This window comes from Lactuca serriola, chromosome 9 (assembly GCF_051521515.1).
Source record: "Lactuca serriola cultivar US96UC23 chromosome 9, Lser_US96UC23_V15, whole genome shotgun sequence".
NCBI classification, from domain to species: domain Eukaryota; kingdom Viridiplantae; phylum Streptophyta; class Magnoliopsida; order Asterales; family Asteraceae; genus Lactuca; species Lactuca serriola.
The window spans coordinates 7,392,553-7,413,073 of record NC_136416.1 but is presented as its reverse complement, the minus strand read 5'-3'; the positions used below and the strand labels follow the sequence as shown (position 1 = coordinate 7,413,073).

The following is a 20,521-nucleotide window of genomic DNA, read 5'->3' as shown; positions in this document are numbered from 1 at the left end:
ACACAAGATGAATAGATTTATATGCGAATCATTAAAATATGATATAATACCAAAACTAGACACGAGGATAGGTTCAAATGTAGGAACTCAAACTTAGAACATAATTCCATAATCAACAAAGTTGAAACCCCTAATTTAAAGTATGGTTTTATTCTAAACTTTATAATCTCACCATTTGACAATGATTGTCAAGTGAATCTTAGATTAGAATATAAATACATAATATAAGCATAATATCAAACTCATATCATTGTTTAAAACCATAAATCTTGATTTAGAACAATTAGGTTTTGAAAATACCAAGTTCATTACATGGAAGCTAAACTTGAATCAAACCCTAGAAATCTCACTATTAGTCATGATTTAACAAATGAGTCATCGATTTGAAAGAACATAGACAATCCAATAACAAATTCAAGCTCATATCATTGCTTGGTACATAATTTCAGATTTGAGGGTTTAGGGTTTGAAAACCCATGAATCAACATTCAAATTCACAAATCTCACAACCATTTGTTGGTTGGAGCTTGGAGATGGATTAAGGATTGAAACCATAACATTAAACTTATATAACAACCATAAATTGAGCAAGAATTTCATATTTGTAGTTCAATAAAACCCTAATTCGGCTTGGGGGAGGGGGGAATAGGAAGAAATATACATTTAGATGCAAGACCTTGAAAAAGAATGACCAAGGCTTCATTCATGAGTTCCAACCATCAAAACACTATGGATTATGAGAAGAAAATCGGTCATAGAGGTGGAAGGGAAGCTGAAATTGAGTGTAGAAGAAAGGGGGATGAATTAGTGAGAAAATGGGAAACGAATGACGTTAAAAGGAATCAGGTATGCAACAGAGGACACGTATGCGACGTGTCCCACAAGTTTGTCAAACTTGACAGTTTTATTCCCTCATTCCGAATCCCTTTCATTACTGGTCCCCAACCCGACTAAAAGCTTAATAAAATTATCTTTAGTCTACAATTGGCCCTTCTACACCATAACTTAAGCAAACCTAGTTTGGGATGCTTATTTGGTCAAATTATCGGGTCAACACAAGTTTCTTTAAGTTGACACTATTGGTTCACTTTTTACAAAAGTCTTATTTAATGCCAAATTTTCTATCATATATTTATTTAAATTAATGACAAAGTTATTATTGCTATTGTTCTAAAATATTCATTTCATTTCAATTTATTTTATTTTCATTTAAGAAAAGTTTTAGTTTTACTAAAAAGTCCAAAACTTTTAACACTAAAAACATGATGTTACATGAGGCAACCATGAGCGTTAGTGCCTTTAAGTATGGTTAAAAGGCTGAAAATTAGGGGTTTTTCCATTCAGCTCAATCGTGTCCTGATTTTTATTAATTGTTATGTGGTGACCAGTCCCACTGCTCACACTGTGAACCTGCCTAAATCACAAATTAATTAATATAAAAATTTACACATTGGGAATTGGGAAACATGATATATATATATATATATATATATATATATATATATATATATATATATATATATATATATATAGTTTTATTCAAAGGTTAACATATAATGATGTTGTTCAATTGGTTGGCTGAAAACATTTTTTTTAATTTTTTTGGGGCTTCATAAGGAATACTAATATGGTGAGATTAGGAGGTCATTATTTACTTCAAGTTACACTTTCAACCTTTTATTTATGATTCAATTTTTACAATCTACCCCAATTATGGAGAGTTTTCAAAAGTTACAAATTTAACCTGGTAACCTTAAATTTGCAATTGCCCCCTTTTTTTTCAATTTAATTGACTTTTTTCCCTCATGTCAATTCACCAATTTTTTTTTTGTTTATACAAAAATTATATTGAGGGGTTCATTTTTATTTTTCGTACATGTCTTCAAAATCAACAAACCGTCTTTTCTACCAATATATAATACCATCGTGCCAAGTCTAATAAAAAAAGGGAAATGAAGATGAAAATGATGATGAGGACCATAAATGGATCCATTTGCCTAGCCACTAAGGTATGTATTCATGTAACTAGGTTAATACCCGTGGAAACCACGGGTGAAAAATATAAAACACTAACGATAATTTCAAATCGTAATGGTTAATCAATTATTTGTAAAATTTTATTAATTTACAAAAGTAGATGTTTTGTGTGTAAGTTTTTACTAATTAGTTAGATTTAATATATACACTGGTTGGACTATCCGATCGACACTTTGTATCCGTAAATATTTGATAAAATCATGATTTTGTATAATTCAATATAAATTCGAACCATCAGTAGACATTATAATTAATAAGACATTGACAAACAGTTATAATTGTTAATTTAAATTAATTTTGAAATATGTTTTGAAGATATGAACAATGTTCGTTTTGTGTAGATTAATAATAAAATGATTATGTTGTATAATAAAATACAAAGTTAAGAAAATTAAGGGAAAAAACATAAATAATCAACCACGAACGAAGACAACATTGTTTTGCTTAAAATCAAATAGTATGGTAATGTAATGTTTTGTTAGTTTATGATTGTGCACTAGACACTTGAACCACAAATTTTTAATAATAAATGTGATTAGACTTTTTTTTCCATTGAGAAGTACACAACAATACACAAAGTCCATTCTTGAATAGTAATTTCACTATAAGCATTAAACATATTCATAACTAAGTTAAATAATTTGGCAAAAAGAAATATTAACCGGATTATTCTTTTTTTATACAACCAAACTATATAGCCTTTATAATTATATTTACATATCTTTTATTCATAAAGTTTAGTATGAACAATAGGGTAGGTCAAACATTAATAATATCATATTTTGGCTTGTAGCCCAGCGGTATCAGGTGGTGCCCTCCCTATCTGAGGTCGAGAGTTCAAGTCTCGTCGTGGACATAGGTGGAATAGGTGTTGTTAGCTTAGAAGTAGATTAGATTTGCCGGTTCAAAAAAAAAAAACTCATATTTAAGCTTATAAAATTTAAAGTTGGTAGTTGGCCTCTCTACCTTTATCCCTTTTACTTTGGTACCTAAAATCATAAAAGTAGATTTATAAAGAGTGAAGTCTATAATGATTTGTTCTTTCCACAATAACCATATGGCTCCATAAAGCAAAAGTTACATCACTTTTTAGTGTAAAAAAAAAACACAAACAAAAAATCAAACAACCCACAACATAGAAAACATAATTAATATCCTAATTTTAAATAAACCAAAATACATCACTCGGAATCATCATCCTCGTCATCGCCCTCATCGTCCTCGTCATCGCCTTCATAGTCTTCAATAATCATATGAATAGATTTATGTTTAACAATCAATGTATAATGTCCTAATAAGATAAAAATCAAAAGTATAGTGCTATATGAATAGATTTCCGAAGTAAAGTGTCCTAATAAGGAACATTTTGGAAGTACCGGACTACTCTTGTTACTTGTCCTGCAGAGGCCTGCAACCAAAACGAACAATAACGTACTCTTCTTCCTCATGTATAAACATAAACATCTAGGGGTACAAATAAGCAGAGTTTTGACACAAAACTATCAGGGTATATTCAAGGTTCTAAAAAGCTCGTCATGGCTCCGCCATGGTGCGCCATGACTTCAAGACTTTTATGTGCCGCCAAGCTTTACCAAAACGCCGTTTTGACTTATATATGTATATAAAAATAAATAATAGTTGAAAATACATATAAAAATATGAATTATATACAAAATTGTCACTTTAAGTCACGCCTTACAAACGACATGGCTTGCCAAGGCTTGGAAAAGCTTGAGGCTTGACATTGTCGCCAAGTAACGTCTTACGTTATTTAGAACCTTGGGTATATTGCTATCATATTTTTAAGAAACATAATGATTTTTTTAATTATATAAATTTCAATTTTAAACACACAAACTAAACTTCATTTTTTTTTTTTACATTATATAAATTTACTTTTTTTTTTATATTTTTTTTGTTTGTGAAGTGTTGGACGTTATGAAGTGGATGAATATGTATACAATTCACATGAAGAGCCTAAAATATTAATGACAGGAAAATGGAATGAATCGATGAGTTATCAGCCTTGTGATTCTAAAAGGGAACCTCTCCCAAACACTGAACTCACACTGGTAGGTTTCAATATTTTAGATTCATATATGTTAATTTTTACTGGTAATTTATTCAATATTAATAATTATAATTATAATAATGTTTTGAAGGTTTGGAAAGTTGCTGAGGCTTCAGTAGATGATAAATTTCAATACACACATTTTGCACATAAAGTAAACAGGTTTAATATTTTAGATTCATATATGGGTGACATGTCAAAAGTTGGTTCAGAAAAAAACATGTAAGTGCAAAAGACGTAAATGCCCTCCAAAATGTTGAAAATATGACATTAATTTTTTGTTTTTTTGTTTTTGGTTGGAAAGCCTGGAAGAGAAAAGAGGGTTGAAAAGAGAATAAGCGAAACAAAAGGGAAAGAATTTGTGCCAAAATGGTTTGACATGACGAACCAAATTGCCCCTACACCATGGGGGGATTTGGAGATCTATGAACAGAATGGGAGATACTCTAAACACAGAGCTGAAGCTGATAAGTCAAGTAGTGTTCAAGATGTTACAATTGCCAATACAAAGTTCAATCCATGGCAGTTGCGAACTGATTAACTCATCATAACTCTCTCTCTCTCTCTCTCTCTCTAACTTTGACATAAAATGTTTTTTTTTCTTTTTTTAAGTAGTAGATTTGTTTTGGGTGTTTTGTTTGATCATCATACATACACACTCGCTCCCCCTCTATCTATATATGTACGTAAGCTGTTGAAAGTTTTGGTGGATTTGTGTCTTGGTAAGATTGTATTTGTATTAAATGTTTGTGTCACAAGTAGTAGATGAAAGAAATTGTTAGTAGTTATGAAGCTTTTGCTATATATTTAATCCTTATAATAGATATCTTATTCAACTCAATTAGATGTTGACATATGTTTCAAATGGGGATGATATTATCATAAGAGATTCCTAACATATCAGTCATATTATAAATGTAATAAATATAAATTTGTGTGATTAGGTGTAAATAGAAAGTTACCAAAGCACAAACATACATCCACAAGCACACACACCTGTACACATAGATATACACACATTGAACCCAATGACAAATATTATCAAGCCAAAATATCATAATTGCAATCAAGAATATAGATTCCTTTATGGAGTGGAATACCTGCTTCCCTTAATTTTAAAAAAGAAAAAAAAATAAAAAATAAAAAAATTGCGTGTGCATTTCATCGAACACTTTACGTGCATACAAAAGCTAAATACTTATTGAAAGAATCAATTATATACTAATAAACTACAATGATATTGAGATTTAATAGACAAATAAGATTGAATAATAAGGCAATACGTATCTTGAAAACTATATAGCGATGATGTCTAAAGCGAGAGGAGTTTTCAATTTGCTACACACGCTTTATACTTTATATTCACAATAAACAAATTCATTAAATAGATGTACATGGAATGAGGATTGATGAACACTTAACATGGATTTTGAGAAAACGATTTGCAATGCAAGGTGGATTTTGAGAAACGATTTTGTCATTGTTTTTGTCGACTGCTTCGCTTTTGACGGGTTTTGCATTTTTAGAAGAACATTTTTTGATAAAAAGGATTTGTCAATTTTAAAAATTGATTCGGTTTCCAAAAGCAAGAAAGCGAAATCTGGGTAGATAGACTGTAACTGAGGGGTACCAATGAACATATAGAAGCTCTAGAACCGATAAGAATGCATTTTCCATTTAAAAAGAGATTGTAGAAAATCAGAACCAAATCAAGGCCAAATTTAACGTAGTTTAATGAGTAAAAAGGCAAAATAGGTATATCAGTTTGTGAAATTATGAGCGGGAAACATCGATTGGAGGAGCCTTAAAAAATGACACTTGTGAATAAAAATACTTATTTATTAGGATAGGATGTAATATTAATAATAATAACAATAACTATTTGAAAAAAAAGAGACACAATTATGAATGTTTTTAATTACCATTTATAACGTTACAATCAACGACTTAAATCAATTAAAGTAAAATGGCATCACAAGAATCGATATGATAACATTTTTTTTACCATATCTATGATCTTTGATTGGTGAATAAACATGAACAAAATTTTGTGGTTTAGCGAAGGTCCAAAATTTATAGAGATCTTGTGGACATTTTTCCCGTTTGAGATCATAAATATAGGCCCTAAAGTTAAGCCTATTATCATAAGCAAGCTCACAATAGTTTTCAGGCCCACGCCAATATTCGCGGACTGCGCACTTTATCAGCAGTCCATCATGATGGATGACCGATGACGAGTCGGTAGGCCACGTGCTGCTTGCACCAGTATCCATACCCATATCGCTCACGTTAGCCAAAGCCACGCATCTCTTCTATTCCCCAAACCTACGCACTCCTGGCGCATAGTAGCGTAACCCCCTTCTTTAAACCAAATTCATATCTGTTTCTTTCCGTATGTGAATCCCCCTCTTCCACAGAACCCACACAAAGCCCCTCTCTCCCCCTTTGGAATTTTAGGGTTTCATTTTTTTTTGACACACAGTGATAATCAAAACAGGATTTTTCGTGTTCTTGATCACTTATCGTCTCTGATAATCACAATTTACCTTCAAAAGTTGGGTTCTTGTTTACAAATTCAGTGTTGAACCCTTATTTTGCCTGCCGATTGATCGTTCAATGCCTGTATACAGTTTCGTTATTAGGTTGTTAGAAAACCCTAGGGAGTTCGAAGCCGCTTACTTAGCGGCGGGCGATTCTGCAGCCGTTACAGTGGAAGATTAGTCGATTAGTTTATTGTTCTTGATTTCGTAACATCGTATGGTTTTTATTTGATTTATTGGGAAAGTAGGTTTCTTTTCTCGTGTTTGTATGGCGCCGAGTCGGAGAAAAGGTGCCAGTAAAGCCGCCGCAGCCGCCGCTGCTTGTCGGCAGTGGAAGGTCGGCGATCTTGTTCTTGCCAAGGTGAAAGGGTTCCCTGCTTGGCCTGCTACGGTAGGTTTTTCGATTTCTTTTATTTTAGGAATCTTGTAGAGTTGATGTCAATTGTTCTAATATTAACTTAGGGTTTGTTAGACTGATCTGAGTTGTTGAAAGATTCACACCAAGTTTGAGCCTTTATTGATATGCTTTCATATATTTGCTATGTTGACCATTCTTTATTTTGTTTGGGTGATAGTTGCCCGTTTGTACCTGGTTTTCTTTTGTACTTCTTTCATTCAAACCACGTGTTTTGATTGTATCTGAGAACCTAATAACATTAGTTTGTAACAAAGCAAAATCAAGACCAGCTATTTTGTAACCGAATATATAGCAGTGCTTTGTAGAAAGAATATCTGTAAATTTAAATTCTGGTTTCTTATAATTTGCTCACTGTATGCTTTTATGGACGGAAAGCATAGGCAGTATGGAGCATGTGCTTACTATATAAATCTATATGGTGGTGGCAGGTTAGTGAGCCGGAGAAGTGGGGGTATTCTACTGATTGGAAGAAAGTTCTAGTCTTCTTCTTTGGAACCCAACAAATGTGAGTACCTTTTGCTGTTTTAGATCTAGTGTTGATGTTTATCTTAGTTATGATTTGTCTCTTATAAATATGTATCATTGCCACAAAGTCATCATTTAGGTACTTTAGGGGGTGGGTGAGATCATCTAATACATTTTTAGTAGCTCAGACTGGTTTTCACACAACATGTGTCACAACTCACAAATAATGTGAAATGACATGTTGATGATGCTTGATTGTCTTAAGAATAGACCACAAAATAATTATCCACCATAAATGCTTTTTTAGGTTTGTTCTACATAGTCCATTTATTAGAGAGTTGAGCAGATCTTCAGCTCATTATTGAGCTCTTTTGTGTTTTTTCCATTTTGTCTTAGATTTTGGGATTCATTGTTTTATGATGCTACAATTCGCCTTGTTCTCTGATCTCTTTTTTTAGGCAAAAGATGCTAATTTTAGGACAGATGTTGACTGATTTGAGTGAGTTGCTGTACTAGCTAATATATTGATGTTTGAATTCATTGATGCTTAAAATGTTTTTTTTTTGTTTGCTTATTATAGACACTATGTTTTCACTATGGTGACTTTTTCAAATTGGGATCTTTTGACTTCACTCTTAGTGTGCCATTGAGATGTTTGCACTAAACATGGTAATACTAATTTGATAGTATTTAGCATATCCAATAACTATGATCATATTAACAGTATCAAATCTGTAGTACATACTAGGCAGTAATTAGTTTTACATTCTCAACCAAATTAATCAACCCAGTTTCAGCCATTACTCATACTTTCTTTGACTTTTGAAGGAACCACAAGGGAATACAAATTTATAGGATCTTAACCTGTATATGTGGTATGTAATTTCCGTTCTGGTATATTTGAAATCCAAGAAAAGATCCGACTTGTGGGGACTAGATCTTCCATAGGATGTATTGACAATTGTTATTCATATTGGTCAACTATAATACGTTTACGGCTATAGACACAGATACATATATCCTCGTCTTGATGCACGCATGTTTAGGAGTACATCTAGAAAATTCGTGAAGGGGTGTTGAAACTTGTATTATCTATGATTTTACACTAAAATCTATAAAACACTTGTACTAACTATAATAATTGGGACCTCATCTGCAGATCTGCTAACTCTTCCTTGACTTTATCCTGCACATATTCATCTCCCTCAATATTATTATAACTTCAATGTCCATAAAAACTGTCTTAACTTCAATTAGAAAGCCTATGAGTTTCCACTGGAGATTGGGAACCATCTATTCAACTAAGGTATACCATATTGATTCTTGAGGCTAGACACATTGTCTTTCATCAGTAGCATGTGCCCTTAAAGTTGTCTTGAGTGGCCTTGTGTGAGATAGAGAGCATCACTATAAGTTTTGGATAACCATGTTGGGATATTTTTGAGGTGAGAAACATGAGTATTAATTGAACCTTGTACAACTCCATTCATGACTTTTGATATTGACTTAATAGACTTTGCGGGGGATGACTTGATGCAATAAGTCGTAGACTAAGCCGGGAAGGCCATGGATGGTTGAATTAACTCCCAACTTTTTCATGCTTTCCCTTTCCAAACATTAGATTCATATAAGCTACCCAATGTGTCGATGAAGTTATAGATTTCTAAAATGTAACTCTTATTTGAACATGATAAACACTTTTTTTTGTTTATCTCAGTTTTTTTAGTTGTATTGTTGTTTTTTAGGTCTCAATATTTGTTAGTTACATGATAATTGTTTAGTTGTGGATCTGTTTTTCTGCATTTTATTGGTTATATGGTTGGAAATTTGAATAACTTCCACTTCACTTTAATCTGATTAAATATAATTGAGTTTATATCATTATGATATTTTATATCTTTTTTAGTAAAATAGATGATAAGTTGGTGCTTTTTTATCATTTAGAATTATAAGTTAGACATATCATTGTTTATTCTTTCTGGAGCTGGAGCCAAAGCTACCCCTAGACCGACTACTATCTGATAGTGAATTAATGGTCATTTATTTTCATTTAGCTCTATGGATGATATAATGGTCATTCATTGTCATTCAACATACAGTACAAACAACGATTTTCATTTACTAATTACTCTAGACCATGCTTAATAAGAAGAAAGACAATCAGGCCATTCACAACCTAACATTTTTGTGTGTTGTTATCTTTTCATGTCTAGTATGCTATCACCTAATCTTTTTATTGCTGTAGTTGTTTTATCGAATTAAGGAATTTCATTAGATAACGATAAGGGTGCAATATGACAATTGACATGATGCACTTTTCATCTCATGACAAGTAGCAACACCTGGAGCTGCTCTTTTCTTTGGGGGTACTTTATGGTGCTCAACTGAAATAATAGATTCTCAATTGTCAACACCAAATTTGTTATAGGATCCTTGATGTTCGTTTATCTTTATGTTCACTCAATTACATGAACTATGAAATTCCTTCAAGTTCAACTTTAGCGGTCAAAAGTAATTGCTGGTGTATATTCATCATAAGAAGGCACACCAACCTGATGAATATTTTTGCATCTATTTATGATGGATGTTTAATGTGTGAATCTGTCTAATGTAATTGGTTCATTATAAGATCATTTTCTTCCTATAACGACTTACCAGTTTTACGAGGAGATGAGGTGGTGTATTTTGACACCTGCTGATCACTCTTTATCCAGCTCAATGAATTAGTTATTTTTTAATATGTGAATTTCATTAAATAGTTCACTGCGGGGACTTGATGTACTGATTAGTCTAATTAGGCTGTGCTGAAATTTTTTTTTTGGATCAACTGTGTTTCTTTTTCTTAAGCCTATCTTTGTTGTAACAACTGTTTTTTTGAGCTAATCTTTTGTAGTATGTACAAGTACAACTTTCAGCCAGAACTAGTCTTACAATTATCATTATTTAACATCAAATCTGGGGTTAAATTACTATTTGACAAATGCATTTATGTTGATAGATAAGCACACATTTATGTGAATGATTGGCAGGCGTATCTATATTATCATACAATGGTTGCTCTAGAGTTTAAAATATGTCAAAACACACCCATTCTATAATTCGTTACAGTCATAGGCTTTGTTGCACACTTGTTGATTATGGCGACAATGTTTGTTGTCTGTGAGTTAACATGGAAAGAGTTTAAGATCTATGAAAATGAACAAAGAGATAACCGTGTATTACAAATCTAATTGGTCCAAGTATACCTCTCTATGCAGAGCATTCTGCAATCCAGCCGATGTTGAAGCTTTTACTGAAGAGAAGAAAGACTCTCTATTAAGCAAACGTCATGGTAAAGGTGCTGATTTTGTTCGTGCTGTAAGAGAGATAATCGATAGCTATGAGGAGCTCAAAAAACAGGTCCAAGTTGATGATGTTAATACAACCGTTCCAACAAATGGTGTCAAATCAGAAGAATGTGTTGCTAATTCTAAGAATGAGGCTGTCACACCTACCATTGATTCAAACACAAGAGTAGCAGATTCTTCAAAACCTAATGGCACTACGTGTGAGGGTGATGCTGCTACTGTTCATCACACAGAGGTCAAAGTGTCTGAGGCTATTGGTAATTCGGAGGCCACAAAAGCACCTGTGCCCACCACATACTCGAGAAAGAAATATTCTGGTACTCAGACCTCAGGGATCCATGGAAGGGTGCCATCCGCACGGAGATCTGCAAGAACAGATGCTTGCAGATTTCCAAACCTCACAGAAGATGTGGTGATGAGTAATGGTAATTTATCCAGCATACCACAAAGGAGGACGAAAAGGGTGAGGACATCACCTGGTTCACCGGATAAAGATTTACCTCTTGTATCAAATGCAAGCCCCGAAGAAAATGGTTCTGAAATTGTCACTGCTGATTCTGACACCAAGAGTTTTAACGAGGGAAACTGTGTACAGTCTGGTTATAAGCTTACGGAACAGGAGGATCATGTCATGGAAGACGTGCAGTTGAGTCAGACGCTTGAATTCCAGACTAATTCTGTCATTGTCAAGAAGAAAAGAAAGCCCAGTAGAAAACGGGTCATCACCGTTACAACCGAGTTTCCTGATAGAATTGACAAGCAATCGGGCTCTGCCATTGAGGCTCTTAACATTGATTCTGAAAAATCTGCTGTGAAGTATTCCAAGGAAGATGGTGATGAACATTTGCCACTAGTGAAAAGGGCAAGGGTCCGTATGGGTCGAACATTATCTAATACAGAAGAGGTTGAAACTGCAATCAAAATAGATAAACTTTCAGAACCTGCAAATAACTGTGTGGTTTCAAGTGATGCCGAAGATATGTCTGCAGAGGGGAACTCTTCGGGTGGTAGGGAAGAAGTAGAGCAATCTTTTGCATTGAATAATTGTAGTGTTAGCAATAGCAATAGCAATAGCAAGCCTCCACTATGGGAAGCTAACAAGAATAAGCATTTTGGTTGCCTGGCTGATGGTGAAGCTGCTTTACCTCCTTCTAAGCGACTTCATCGTGCTCTTGAAGCTATGTCTGCTAATGTTGCTGAAGATGAGCAAGTTTCTAATGGAGGACCTTCTACCATGAAAACCATTATTAATGGATCTCTTTCACCAAGAGACTGCTCGAAAGAAACAGATGAGTGTGAAGTAGAAAAGGAGAAACCTCTCAGCAATGGTGATTCTCAGGCTTGTACCAATTTAGCTCCAGAAGTTGAACAGAATAAGTCGATTGATGAGGTCAACAACACCTGTAGTCAACCTTCTAGCCCAGCAAATGGGATTTTGAAAGACGAAAAGCCAGTGGAAATTGCTGATTGTAAAGATTCTGTCGTGTTGACTTCTTGTACTGAAACCGTTGAATCAACTGATGTCGTGAAAAGCCCAGAACCTTTGTCAGATGCTATTGAGAAGAGAGAATCTGTTTCTGAATGCAATGATACCCTTGTTGAGTCTAAAAATGAATGTGAGATGGTAACTTTGGAGATGACTGAACCTAGCAAGAAAGACCCATCAGATGTTTCTGGGGTGAGTGTGGTTTCACATGTTAATTTGGTGCTGCCTGTGTCTCCCCAGAAAAGCTGCAATATGGTAGAACAAGAACATCCATTTGAAGAAGATGACAATGCAATGTAAGTAGGCTATGTTGGCTGTTTTCTGTTGTGATGGATATATATATATATATATATATATATATATATATATATATATATATATTTTTTATTAACTTGATAGTTGAAATGATGTTTTGTTTTAGACTGGAAGATGGGGAAGGAGTTAAAGAATCAAACATGGAAGTAGATGAATCTCCATCTTTGACCACCGAGAAAGAAGCTTTGAAGACAGTTGACCAGACGGGTCCCGCACTCGAACTCTCCCATTCAAACTCTGTTAACAATGAAGATAGCTTGAGCGATAAAAACGTGTCAGGTACCCTGACATCTTCTCCTCCTCATCCGAATGATGATGCGTTTGACTCAACTGCACGAGCCTCTCCACCCAATACTACTACTACTTCAATTTGCAACAACATATCCACTTCAGATAATAGTAATTTCCTTGAAAACAGTGGCTGTTCTAGTCCTGCAGCTGTGCATTTATACAATGATAAACAACAAAAGCAAACCGGCAAATGGAGCACTATGTCAGAAGCAAATGCTGCTCTCACTTCCTTTGAAGCCAGTATTGGGGCACTAACACGGACAAAGAAAAGCATTGACCGAGCCACACGCATTGCTATCGACTGTGCAAAATTCGGCATAGCTGTCAAGGTAATTTTACTAGTCATTTAGCTATCTCTTTATAACTTTCTTACCATGTATTATTTATTTATATAATATATAATAACATATGGAATGTAGGTGGTGGAGACTATTGCACGCAGTTTGGAAGCTGAACCAAGTTTACACAAAAGGGTGGACTTGTTCTTCCTTGTGGACTCTATTGCACAATGTTCTCGAGGGCTTAGAGGTGTGTTTTTTAATCACACTTGTTAGTTAATATAAGATTTATTGTGTGTTTTTGAATCAATGATGCACATTGATTGTGTTTCAGGTGATGTGGGTGGTCTGTATCCTTCTGCGATTCAAGCAGTGTTACCACGGTTGTTGTTGGCTGCTGCTCCTCCAGGGAATAGTGCTCTTGAAAACCGTAGGCAATGCTTAAAGGTATGTATGTCTTGTCTTTATATATATGTTTGCCATAAACCGTGTATGCAAGAGTTATTAGAATTAAAATATGTTCATTATTTGGTAGGTTCTGAAGCTGTGGCAAGAAAGAAAGATTCTTCCAGAACCGATGATCCGTCACCATATTCGTGAGCTTGATTCCCTCAACAACATGTCTTCTAGGATCAGTAATTCTTCTCGCAGGCCCTTTAGGAATGAAAGGGCGTTTGATGACCCAATTAGGGAAGTTGAGGGTATGCTTGTAGATGAGTACGGAAGGTGTGATTTTCTATCCTTTTTTTTTTTTGTTTTGGTAAAGTAAGAATCTGAAATATTTCCTTTTGGTTAGTAATTCGAGCATACAGCTATCTGGTTTTGATATCCCAACAATGCTGAAAGATGAAAAAGAAGGAAGCGATTCAGATGGGGAGGGTTTTGAGGCTGTTACTCCTGAACATAACCATGAAACATCTGAAGAGCATGATGGGGTGGGGGTCACAGATAAGCATACCCATGTGTTGGAGGATGTTGATGGCGAGCTTGAAATGGAGGATGTGGCCCCTTCTCGTGAGTCTGACATAACTGCCCCTACTGCTAATAATATCACCTTTCAGGAACCATCCCTTCCACATCATCAACTTACACCGCATTTGCCCTTGTTTGCCCCTCCACTCCCCAGAGACTTGCCTCCATCATCTCCACCTCTGCCAAATTCTCCTCCTCCACCCCCTCCAGCCTCCCTTCCGCCACCTCCACCGCCTCCACCACCCACCCTTCCTCTGCCGCCACCGCCTCCTCCTCCTCCTCCTCCTCTAGCCACTTTACCTCCGCCTCCCCCTCCTCCAGCCACCCTTCCTCCTCCCCCCCCTCCTCCATTGCCGGACGTTTATGTAGCTAATCAGGTGAGTTTGAAACTTGTTTTTTACAAATTGCTTTGTACTTTAGTTAGGTATTTGACACATGTAATGCAGAATGGTAATGATGATCCACAACAGTCGATTGCTCAGTCAGTTCATTATCATCCTCCTGAAGGCAGAATGGATATGCAACCACCAGAGTCGTCTAATTCTTCTTTCAGCAATTTACCTGTCCAAGCCACCAATAATAATGTGCATCTGAGGCCACCTCACCCTGCTCCGTCATCACAGTTCTCATATTTCCAATCAGATCAGTCGATTCCACCTCCTTCCTACCCTGGCAGGTTTCATTTTGTCAATGGTACAGATACTGGTAACTTTCATAGCGATCATGACAGAATGCAGCATGTGCATGATGACAGCTGGAGGTTTCCACCCCCTCCATTCTCTGGTAAAGATCATCATGATTTATATAGATAATACTTCAGTTATTCTTTTCACATTTCATGTTCATCCATCCAGTTCCAGTCTCATTAACAGTTAATCATTTTTGTTAATCATATGTATAACAAACAGGTCCATGTCATCCTGATGGGCCTAGAGGAGTACATTATCCCCCAAATATGTATGCAGGTCCACCTTGCGATCCACCAATGTCCAACACCTGGCATTATCCTGTCCGACCTGCAAATCATAGACCATACCCTGAAGCACCAGTTCCCATGGCAACTAGAGGTTCTTACCCTTTGTTGAATTTTATTTTGTTTTAAACAAATGCTAAACTTGTCTTCTTTTATTGCAGGTCCTAACTTTTGGAGACCTCGATGACCCTTGTCAAATACTCTCATTAGAACTCCTTTTAACCTACAAGAGACCAAATTTTCATTTGAATGACAGTTGTACAACAATCATCAAGCAAGACCCTATTGCTGATTAAACAATGCACAGAACATTTCCATTCTAAAAGAAGAAGATGCATAATGCAAGAGTGTACATGAACATATTTCAATATTGAGGATGGCTCCAAAGCTACTGACATTTCTTGATGTCTACAACATCCTGTCATCTTTGGATTTTTTGCTGTTTTGTTCTTTGAGGGCTATCAAGATGTTGTGGTTCCATGTTTAAGCCAAATGTTGGTGATGTTTTTTTAATCGTTGGTTGTTAGTTATTTGGAATCAGGCTAAAGTTAGAACTTGGTCTTGGGTGTACATTATGGAGATGTCTTGGGTTCAAATTTGAAATATAATTGTTGCTTCTTTTCACCTTGATGTTGGTTTGTTTCTCATCTCAGGTGCTATGTGTTCAAGCTCAAACTTGGAGGGATCAAGTAGTACCCTTATATTTCTTTGTGCTTTGTTTTATGTTCAGGGGGCATTTATTTAAATGGTCGACCTGTAAGGAAGCTCAAAGCCTCCTATAATTCTACCATTTTATCACTTGTTTCTCTCTGGTGTCGACTTAAACAAAAAAATTGTCAAAAGTGTTCTTGCTTTAAGTCAATATACATGGGAATAAGTTTCATGTACATATTTGAATTGGGAAACAAAGGTTTACATCACATCTGTTACGGATTTGCACCATGGTATCTAAACAGGGACTTAACAATTCATCCACATCTGGGTTACAACTTACAAATCCTTTAGGTGGGACCTTAGTGACCACACATACTTGTCTTTTATATCAAGAGAAAATAACTAATAAGCCATCATTCAAGAAACAATAAAAAAAAAAGTAAAAAAAAAGTCTTATCATGATAATAGCCACCAATTTCGTGGATGTCATCTTCCACAGTGAAATTTGTTGTGTCAATATTCTCTAAATTTCATGGATGTCATCTTCCACAGTGAAATTTGTTGTGTCAATATTCTCTAAATTTCATGGATGTCATCTACAATATATATATATTTTAAATTTATTTGTGGTAGAAATCTATATAGACCATTTTCATTACAATATTGAGTTTTCTTTTCTTGAAGAATTGGTCTTTTCTATGGTTTGGTAGCTGGCATTTGCGTGTTTGCATTTTTTTTTCTTTTCAGAACGATAGTTGTTTTGTAGGTGGTCTTTACTGTGCCAATTTTGCAATGACATCTATGCATTTTTGGTGGCTATTTTGGTGATTAGGCTAATTTTTTACTATTGTTTTTTTACGAGTTCACACAAGTAGGTTATTGGCAAGACAATACTGTTGAAATTGAGAAACGATAGGTGAATTATAGCAAAAACTAACAAAACTATTTGCTTGCAACCCACAATTCTACTAGCATTGTAATATAATGTCAACAAACATGTTAGGAGACCATGTGGATGTGGATTTAAATGTGTGAGATCCCGCTTACTAAATAGTAAATACCAACATCATGCACCATGTATATTTGTTCAAAATTTTCAATTCATTTATGAATTTTAAAAAGATGCTATTTTTTGTGCAGAAACTTGATAATTAAGGAGTGTTTGGGATTGCTTATTTAAAACAACTTATGTTTATTTTCAAAAGTTCTTATCAGCTTATCCGGGAGTTTATAAAAAAATTGTTTGGATTGGCTTATCCAATATCAAAACTCAATAAGCTCATAGGTTTGATAAGTTGTTTTTTAGTGTTTGATAAATTCTGCTTATACGTATGAAATTACTGAAAAAGACATTTATATATTATTGATTTTTTTTTTAAATCAGGGGTAAAAATGTAATTTGAGTTTAATCCGTAATAAGCATATTCCAATAAGTTAAAATAAAACAACTTATGAAAAATTGCTTATTACCGATACCATACTGGAATAAGCCGTTTTAATTTTTTACAATCCAAACACTAAAAAGAGCTTATTACCGATACCAAACCGGAATGGACTATATGCAAAAAAGCACAACTAATTATACATGATATGCACAAAAACCCTTATATTATATTTATGTTCAGAAAAGGCCTTATATTAATAGATAACAGTCGAAAAAGACCAAAATATGGGGTTTTAAGAGAATTTGACGACTACAAATATGATGATTACATTTATGTTTTTTAATATGATATTTGATGTTAATTATGATAAAAAACAATTTGATAAGGAGGGAAAATCAATCTTATAATTCCATATGGAGAACACAACAGAGCAAAAATAATCGAAATAAATGTAGGTTTTGATATGTTTTCACATACAATCAAGGAAATATAAGGGGCATGTATGTCATATCATATTTATAACCGGTCATTTCTCTTAAAAGTTTACAATTTGGTTTTATTTAAAACATAAATAATAATATAATGGTTTTTCTGAACATAAAAATAATATAAGGGCTTTTATGTATATACATATATAATTGGTTTTGGTTTTGTGCATATATCCCAACCAGAATAAGCTAATAAGCAGTTCAAATAAGCAATAACCAACACCCTCTAAGACTGCCTACCTAAGGCAAGGCGAACCTGGTCTTCAAACTCTTTCACATTTCCTCTGGGGTTGCCTTCAAATCTTCCAAGCTTAAAATGCTTGATGTCTTCATCAAGTTGTTCTGCTGCCGCCTTCCCGCCGATGGCCAGATCCGTCAGTATCCTCCCAACTAATGGAGCCATCTTGAATCCATGGCCGGAGAAACCACCGGCAACCACCACATCCTCATTGAACCCTCCTCCTAAAAAATCAATAATGTAATCCTCATCTGGTGTCATGGAATACAAGCAAGATTGAGTAATCACTGGCCCATCTTCCCAATCAACTCCATCACCAAACCTTAATTTGATCCATTCTTTAAGATGTCCGATAACCATTGTTGCCCCTTCTGACCCTGTAGCAGCCCACCATGTCCTCTTATCTGGATCACATTCCCGCCCACCATGAACAGCAACTTTGATCAGATCAGGGAACTCCAAAGCCGGTGTTCCATAGATATAAGGCTCGCCATAGCTTGCAAATGATGGAAATCCTGCTTCTATGGTGTAATCAAGTTCATGGCCCTCTTTGATCTTCCAATAAAACACAGCTGTTTCCACTGGCTGTATCGGCAAAACCATGCCACCATTACTTACCTTTTGAATCAACTTACTCACCCAAGCTCCCGCTGTGACCACGCATTTCCTCCCCCAAAACTGTTCTCCCGATCTGCTACTCACCAGAACGCCACCGTTATGCTTATCACTCACCAAATCGACAATCTCCGTCTTGTCTTTAAGCACTGCACCATGTTTGATTGCGAGTGTTTGAAACATTGCAACTGCTTTAGTAGGTTTCAGGACACCTCCAAGCTCCGTCACAACCGCAATCCAATCTTCCGGAAACTCAATCTTACGGGTGAAATGTTCCTTCACTCGATGACGATCGAGAATTTGGTGATTAAGCGTGTGTTTTTTGCAATTGGCAATGAGAGCGCAGAGAGAACTATTGTCCACCGGACCTAAATCCAGTTGTTGTGTTTTGAAGTAAACTTTATAGCCGATTTCTGATTCTGCTTCTCTCCACAACTTCTCCGATTCAACAACCATTGGAGAATAGTAAGATTCCGGGTAAGTTGCTCGGATTGTTCGAGATTCGCCGTGAGATGATCCACGGTAGTGTAGGAAGTCGAATTGCTCAAGGAGTAGAGTTTTTTGACCACGTTTAGCTGCTTGATATGCCGCTGAACTCCCCATCACGCCGGCTCCGATCACAATCACATCAAATCGTCCCAAATTCTCCATTTTTTACTAGATTTTGACGTTTGAAAACAATAATGGAATCACCAAAAATACCTACAAGAAGAATTACAAACTTCGAATCAATGTTTTCAGTAATTTTACCACCATAAGTTCTCTATCTATTTAAACCATCAGCCGAGAAAGTCATAAGTCATCTAAGCTTCCATTTTTTTTATTCTTTTATTTTTATTAGAATAATAACATTTTTGCCAACTCAAAAACTTTATCAATTTATTTATATGGAATGCAGAAAATAGGAGAGTATTTGGTAAAAAAAAAAAACGGAGACCAGTCAATATGAAAGCCAAGAGTATGCTGCAATTTTCCATATCTCACTAGCCCTGAGTTCCCCGATGCCCTATTGGCTTACTACTTTTCACCACCCAAAGGATGAAAGGATACCATCAACTCTCATCAAAACCCTCTTTTTCTTCTTCTGAAACCGCCAATCCTAAATTATACTTGGTTTCCTTTTTCTGCCATCTCGCACTCACACTCACACTCACACTCTCTTCTCTATTCTTTCTTTTCTTTTCTCTCTCTAGCTGCTCGTACTATACATGTGGTTTTAGAGTTTTGCGTACATGTTTAAAACATTGCATCTTGCTTGATTTGTGTACAAGTTCTGGGTTTGGTGTTTCAAGTTGTTGGGTTTATTTTTGGGTAATCAAGTAATTTGACAGTCATATTCATTATGAAGAATTGAAGATAAAAATCAGTAATTTGAAGCAAGTAAGTGAGTATAGCAAGTAAAATTGGAAATTCACTATGAAGAATTGAAGATAAAAATCAGTTAAACTTAATCAGGGACTGGTGGAATGGGGATGATGGTCCGATGGAGAATAGAGAAGAGAGAAATAGAGAGAACCCTGAACATACCTGATCAGCGCGGAGGTGAGAGGTGGAGCTGCCAGCGGTGATTGCAGATTGCCGATTGGGAGGTGCCGAGGTGGACAGGTGCTCCAGCGAACAGCGAAGGATGAAGTGACTGAGCGAGGGTTAGAGGGTCGCTGACTTTGGTTCAGAGTTGAACCTTATACAACTCCATACTCCATTCGGTGCTTTTTATTTTTGGGCCTTATTTGTGTAAAATTTATTGGGCTACTTGTATGAAAAAAATCCTCCTAATAGAGATGCAACGGGGGCGGGAAACACAGGAGACCCTAATTCTCATCCTCATCGGGGAATATAAATAAACCCCCATCCCCACCTCCAAAGGGGACTGGGATCCCCAACGGGGAAACGAAGATTTCTTTTTCTCTTTTAACATGCAAACTTTTACATTAGAAAAAACTCTATA

At 35.4% G+C, this 20,521-nt stretch overlaps 3 protein-coding genes across 4 annotated transcripts; 2 read left to right on the top strand and 1 right to left on the bottom strand.

Annotated features, from left to right (window-relative positions):
* Window positions 1-729: 729 nt before the first annotated feature.
* LOC145075307 (oxysterol-binding protein-related protein 3A-like) lies at window positions 730-4,649 on the top strand. Its single transcript, XM_079021597.1, has 5 exons — window positions 730-846; window positions 3,522-3,586; window positions 3,965-4,109; window positions 4,200-4,262; window positions 4,413-4,649. The coding sequence occupies exons 1-5, from the start codon at window positions 730-732 to the stop codon at window positions 4,647-4,649; spliced, it is 627 nt and encodes a 208-aa protein (XP_078877723.1).
* A 1,849-nt stretch (window positions 4,650-6,498) lies between these two features.
* Window positions 6,499-15,817, top strand: LOC145073687 (protein HUA2-LIKE 3-like). 2 transcript variants are annotated; one of them, XM_079020201.1, is made up of 11 exons: window positions 6,499-7,039; window positions 7,495-7,571; window positions 10,789-12,660; window positions 12,786-13,299; window positions 13,390-13,498; window positions 13,583-13,695; window positions 13,784-13,974; window positions 14,045-14,597; window positions 14,667-15,003; window positions 15,129-15,287; window positions 15,355-15,817. In XM_079020201.1, exons 1-11 carry the CDS (start codon window positions 6,917-6,919, stop codon window positions 15,378-15,380), a joined length of 4,074 nt encoding a protein of 1,357 aa, XP_078876327.1. In that variant the 5' UTR covers window positions 6,499-6,916; the 3' UTR covers window positions 15,381-15,817. The 2 variants fall into 2 exon arrangements, with proteins under 2 accessions (XP_078876327.1, XP_078876326.1); XM_079020200.1 differs by having other exon boundaries at window positions 14,045-15,003.
* Window positions 15,818-17,761: 1,944 nt separating this feature from the next.
* Window positions 17,762-20,253, bottom strand: LOC145072736 (FAD-dependent oxidoreductase family protein). The gene is made up of 2 exons (XM_079019202.1): window positions 20,101-20,253; window positions 17,762-19,275 (listed from the first exon to the last, which is right to left on the bottom strand). The coding sequence occupies exon 2, from the start codon at window positions 19,222-19,224 to the stop codon at window positions 17,947-17,949; it is 1,278 nt and encodes a 425-aa protein (XP_078875328.1). The 5' UTR covers window positions 19,225-19,275; window positions 20,101-20,253; the 3' UTR covers window positions 17,762-17,946.
* Between the last annotated feature and the right edge of the window lie 268 nt (window positions 20,254-20,521).